Genomic DNA, 6100 nt, shown 5'->3' with positions numbered 1-6100 from the left:
AATTTTTAAAAGATGATTGGATTTCCACTGTGCACCAACACTGGAAGGTTTGCAAAAGAAACCTTGGTCCCAGCACATCAGGATGTGTCAGTCCCATAATCAAGATCAATATTAGAAAAGCTTCAAGTTGAGTTTGGAGAACTTGGGAGTCTGGCTCTCATTCTTATGGTTTTAGAGGTGGAAGTCTTTCAAGATCATCTCCCCGAAAAGCTCATTTTACAGAGATGAAACGGAGTCCTAGGGAAGTCAAATGGCTTACTCGTGGTCACCCAGAGTTATTCCTTAGCCGTTTTCACACTGTCAGATGGCGATGTTTTCCACCATGACCTGCTTCTCTGAGAGGTACGCCAGACATACCAGAGAGAGTTCCAAACCTGTTTAAACCTCGTACTATAGATAGGAATTTTATAACGGGCGCCGTGGCTCATGACTATAATCCTAGCACTTTGGGAGGCTGAAGTGGGCAGATCCCTTGAGCCCTGGAGTTTGAGACCAGCCTGGGCAACATGGGGAAAACCCTCTACAAAAAATATATATGGTGGTGCGTGCCTGTGGTCCCAGCTACTTGGGAGGTTGAGGCAGGAGGATCACTTGAGCGTAGAAGGTGGAGGCTGCAATGTGCGGAGATTGTGCCACTGTGTTCCAGCTTGGGCAACAGAGAGACACCCTGTCTCAAAAAAAAAAGAAAAAAAAAGGAATCTTGGAAGTTTCTGCAATAAAATACATCTTGGTAATTTGTCTTTTTTTTTTTTAACAGCTGGACTTTCGGCTCCTTGATTGTGAATTAGGTGTGAACATTTAACCAATTACTTACAGATATCAGCTATTTGAGGCTAGAGATTTCAGTGGAACCCGTTTAGCCAGAATACTTGGCATCTCTGCCACTTGAAGACAGGTCGCCAAAGCTGTAGTGTACACAGTTAGAAAATAGGAATTGACACGTTTCCTTTGAAGCTAGCTTTTGAGGAGTATTCCATAGTTTGAGATACAGTAGTATTTTTTTCCAGTTTTATTTTTATTTTCCCAGAGCTAATATCTTAACACGAGATCATTTTTATTTGGTTTCTAGTAGAAGTTGCTTAAGAGAAAAAGGTTCCAAGCATTAATTATATTGGTTATTAGAATAATAGAATCATAACAGTTCATTGCTGGAAAGGACTCAGGTCAGATCATGTAATGAATGCAGAGTCCCAGTAAGCCGATGAGAGGATTGGAGCCCCTCTCACACCAGTACTGTTTGCCTCATTGCATTGGGGCTTTGTCCGCTTTTTCTTATCGTTTACTTACCTCCCCCTGCCCTCGTGTATTTAAATATCATCTTTTCATTTTTGTGTGCATAGAATTATGACCTACTGTGGTCTCTTTCTGTCGTTAGAATGTGGTATGATGTGTCAGTGCAGACTTACTAATAATTTGTTTCTGCATTGTGGTTATTTATCACATATATTTATGTTTTGCAGGTGTGAGAGGGTTGCTGTTATATTACAATCATGGTGCAAAAATACCAGTCCCCAGTGAGGGTGTACAAATACCCCTTTGAATTAATTATGGCTGTAAGTACTTGACATTTCAATTTACTCTTTGGCTTCTTATTTATAAAGCACAGTGTTAGAATTTGATGATCTATAGATTTATTGTTCATCTCCATGGCATCACTTGTACTTATTCTGTTTTTATGCTTATGAACCGTATCTAGAGTGTGTAAAATGTTTTTAAAACATAAGCCTCTGAAAATAAAAATCTGCGCATTAAAAAAAATGCACTTCAGGGTAGTGTATGAATTGAAGTTAATTCTCGCTTTGAACACACAGAAGTGGGATTCTAAGCACTTCTTCCTCGGGGTTGTGCTCTTTTTCTCCTTCGTTAGAGTAGCAAAGGGACATGGAGCGTGGTCTCTGCTGCTCATGTGGAAGAGTGCTCTGCCTGTGGGTGAATTCACTTTAGGTGGTGTTAGAACTGAGCACTGTGCGATGGAGCTTTACTCACGATTCAAATGACTCTGTTGAATGAGTTTTTCCGTTATTTACCTGAAGAATTTGGCTGAAAATAAGCATTTTACTAGATGCAAAGCAAACCTTTTCCAGTCATTTTTAGATTACCATAGGGCATTTCTTCTCTTCCTTTCTCTTTTGTGTTATTATTAAGATATAACATGCATACCAGAAAATATAATACAGACAGGAGAATGTGTCTTTCATGAGCACACACCTGATGAAAACATGTGTCACACTCAGCACACCTGCGATACTGGCACCAAGGTCAGGAGCCAGAACATAGGCGACCCAGGGAGAAGTCCACCCTGGTTCAAGTGAGCCACTGTTTTGACTCCTAATACACAGAGGACTGTTACCTGTTTCTGTTCCTTCTATAAATAGAAACACAGGTGTTTTAGCAGCTAGCTGCTTTTGCTCAGCGTATGTTTGTGGCATTTATGTAGATCAATACTTTTGAAAAACAAATCCTCTTACGGGAACAATTTACAGGAGAGGGTTTGTTTTAAAATTTATTTTTTTGAGACAGCGTCTCACTCTGTCACCCAGGCTGGATTGTAGTGGTGCGATCTCAGCTCACTGCAACCTCCGTCTCCTGGGTTCAAGCGATTCTTCTGCCTCAGCCTCCCAAGTAGCTGGGATTACAAACCTGCACTACCATGCCCGCTAATTTTTGTATTTTTAGTAGAGACAGGGTTTCTCTATGTTGGCCAGGCTGGTCTTGAACTCCTGACCTCAGGTGATCCACCCGCCTTGGTGTCTCAAAGTGCTGGGATTACAGGCGTGAGCCACCTCTCCTGGTCTATTTTTATTTTTATTTTTTGAGATGGAGTTTTGCTCTCGTTGCCCAGGCTAGAGTACAGTGACGCGATCTTGGCTTACTGCAACCTCCGCCTCCTGAGTTCAAGCGATTCTGCATCAGCCTCCTGAATAGCTGGGATTACAGGTGTCTGCCCCCGCACCTGGCTAATTTGTGTGTGTGTGTGTGTGTGTGTGTGTGTGTATAGTTTTTTTTTTTTTTTTAGTAGAGATGGGGTTTCTCCATGTTGGCCAGGCTGGTCTCAAACTTCTGCCCTCAGGTGATCCTCCTGCCTTGGCCTTCCAAAGTGGTGGGATTACAGGTGTAAGCCACTGTACTTGAGATATAATTTACATACAGTGAAATGGTCACGTGTCAGGTGTACAGTTTGATCAGTTTTAACAAAAGAATCCCTCACACCTTTGTCAAAACACAGGACATTAGAATCCATCCCCCTGGTGAAGGTTCTGCGGTACGCCTTCCCTTTCAGGTGTGAGGTTTTGGTTTGTGTGTGTGGGTTAAGAAGCTCTGTGTGTTAAGATGTTCTGTGTGTTAAGAAGTTCTGTGCGTTAAGATGTAGTTACACATCTTAAATATGTGTAGCTAGGGCTGTTCAGTATTTTATGTTGTTGACTTACCATGTTTGCCATTTGCATGTTATCTGTGCTGTTTTGGCTTTTAGTCGTATGAGGCAAAGACCCACTCCAGCCAGCTTGGGAAGGAGTTTGGTGAGTGGGAACATGTATAGTGTGATAGGAATCGCACAGGAATCCGGGAATTCGAGCTGGAATGGGCTGAGCTCCAGAGCCTGGTGGTGGAGGGAGGTTCCTGGCTCTGGGGGCCTCAGCCACAGTTTTTCTCTAGGATTTTGCCCTGTGGGACTGTGCCTGGCTCCATGTGCTGGAACCTTCTCCCCCCCACCAGCTGGCTGCTTTGCTCACTCCTAGTTTTCCTTCCTTGTGGCTTCAGCTCGAGGACTTGCTTAGCTGTCCGAAAGCCCTCTGGCCCCAGTTCAACTCTGTGGCATTTCTTGTTGCATTCTTTCAGTTTCAAGTGACCAATTCCTGTCACATTTCATAGTTCACATCCTTGAGAGAAACTTGATCTAGTTCATTCCCCACCCCAACCCCTGCCCTGGTCCTGGGTTTGAGGATATTGGCTAGCCCGTGGGTTGTCTGCCCTGGGTGGGAGGCCTGACCCTTGTTCAGTGAGCTGGGCTGGTGGAACTGGAGAGGAGGCAGTGGGGGCGGTAGGCAGTGGGCATCGCCAGGTAAAGCAGAGTGGCTGCCCACGGCCCGGGGTGGACACAGGGCAGAGAGTTGGGCGGGGTGGGAGATGTTTTCCAAAACACTTGAGTGTGACTTAAAAAGCTTCATGCAACCCTGATAGTTTGAGGCAAAGGCTGGTTTCTTTGCCAAACATTAGATTTAACAAAGAGGAGGTGTTTGGATTAACGTTCAGACTTCCTTATTTCCCTTACTTCACTATTTTCAAAATCGTGACGTTTACTTTGCCAGTTCATGCAGGACTTCACAGAAGAACTCGAAATTCAAATTCTGAGCTGCCACCAAGTTTTTACAATTAAACCATTTTAAAACTATTGTTCTGAGGTAGCGGTTAAGTTCCCTTCTTTTTCTTTCTTCTCCTTTTTTTTCTTCTTTTTTTTTTATGATTTAAAACTTACTAGTTAGAAACTTTTTTTTTTTTTGCCTCACCAGCTTCAGGAAATTTTCTTTTGAATTGTTAGAAAAAAAAAAAAAGCAAACAACACAGACGCACGCACCCGCACGTATGTTCTTCCACCCTGTAGTATAAAGAAAACATTTTTAAATCCGAAAACGAAGTATGTTACCTTTTTCCTTCCAAAAGTAGACCGTGAGTGATGTTTGTGTGATGTCCTTTGCCCCCATTTCTTACGGTAGTTTTATGGTATAAAATCCTCAGTATTTGCTTTATTTTTTTGTCATTGAGGAAAACTAACAGTAAAATGAGTTAACCTGAAAATGCTCTTCTCAGTTCAGCATTCAGAGTGAGGAAAGAGGTATATATGCAGTTAAGGTGAGAACGGAACTGTAGCTTCCGCCGGTGTATTTGTGAGCACGTCAGAAAGCGAATGTGCCTCACTAGAACGCACGATGGCATCAGGAGTGGCCGGCAGGTGCTCGGCACGCAGTCACGGGAGGTGGGTCCGAGTCCTGGTTTATGTGAGTTCTGTGAGGTGAGAGGGTGGGAGAAAACGCCTCACTCAACTTAATGCCCTTGTTTGTTTGTTTGTTTTAACCAAGAGTTTACTTATAATTTAGTATTGCCGGAAAATTATTTAGGTGAAAAGTGCCTAGTATAAATACGTACACAGTCGGGTCAGATATGTTAATTGCATCTCACTTGATTTAATGAAAATTTACCATTTGTTTTGAGGTCAGTACCATTAAAATAAACATGTTAAAGTTCTCATTAACTCGCTTGAGTAGTATTTACATAAGCAAAATTGAAGTGGAGGTTTTTCTTTTTTTTTTTTGAGACGGAGTCTCGCTCTGTCGCCCAGGCTGGAGTGCAGTGGCACGATCTCCGCTCACTGCAAGCTCCACCTTCCGGGTTCACGACATTCTCCTGCCTCAGCCTCCCAAGTAGCTGGGATTACAGGCGCCCGCCACCACGCCCAGCTAATTTTTTGTATTTTTAGTAGAGACGGGGTTTCACCGTGGTCTCACCGTGGTCTCACCGTGGTCTCGATCTCCTGACCTCGTGATCCGCCCGCCTTGGCCTCCCAAAGTGCTGGGATTACAAGCGTGAGCCACCGCGCCCGGCCTGAAGTGGAGGTTTTTCAGTAGGCATTTGCGTGGTGGTGTTTTGTTAGATATCAGCCCAGAAACAGAATGTCAGAGCTTTCAGCGAGTTGGAGAAATCACCTCGCTCAACCCTCCCTTGGAGGGCGGGGAATCTGAGACTCCGAGGTGGTGAAACTTACACAGGTCGTGCTGAGATCTGATTCTCGAGTTTAGTGTTCTTTTCTCATACTGTGCTTCTTCCTCCTACCCAGGGATGTGTACCTGAAACATTTTATGAAAGAGAAATCAAAACTTCTTGGCCACACACAAACGAAAACCTCACACCTGGCAGGGAAGGCGCACCAGGGAACCTTCTGGGGGGATGGTTGCAGATGTCCTGTGTTTTGACAAAGGTGTGGGGGACTCATTTTTTAAATTGAGTTATAATTTACATACAATGAAATGGTCACATGTCAGGTGTACAGTTTGATCAGTTTTAACCAAAGGGCTACTCATCCTGGCTTGTGGGGAGGAGAAATGAA

The 6100-nt window shown here is 43.7% G+C and overlaps 1 protein-coding gene across 5 annotated transcripts in view; it reads left to right on the top strand.

Moving 5' to 3' along the window:
* Positions 1–6100, top strand: part of SEC14L1 (SEC14 like lipid binding 1) — a 75919-nt gene that overhangs the window by 952 nt on the left and 68867 nt on the right. For 3 of the 5 annotated variants that reach the window (XM_012495728.2, XM_030827395.1, XM_030827390.1), the window contains exon 1: positions 1459–1553. In XM_012495728.2, the coding sequence (XP_012351182.2) occupies positions 1491–1553 (63 nt within the window). In that variant the 5' untranslated portion in view covers positions 1459–1490. Of the gene's footprint in view, positions 1–711; positions 731–1458; positions 1554–6100 lie in introns of those variants that run through there. The other 2 variants (XM_030827393.1, XM_030827392.1) reach the window with 2 other exon arrangements.

The sequence above is a fragment of the Nomascus leucogenys genome, chromosome 14 (assembly GCF_006542625.1).
Source record: "Nomascus leucogenys isolate Asia chromosome 14, Asia_NLE_v1, whole genome shotgun sequence".
In the NCBI taxonomy this organism is placed as follows: domain Eukaryota; kingdom Metazoa; phylum Chordata; class Mammalia; order Primates; family Hylobatidae; genus Nomascus; species Nomascus leucogenys.
Note: the sequence above shows the minus strand (reverse complement) of the source record. Positions and strands in the feature narration are given on the sequence as shown.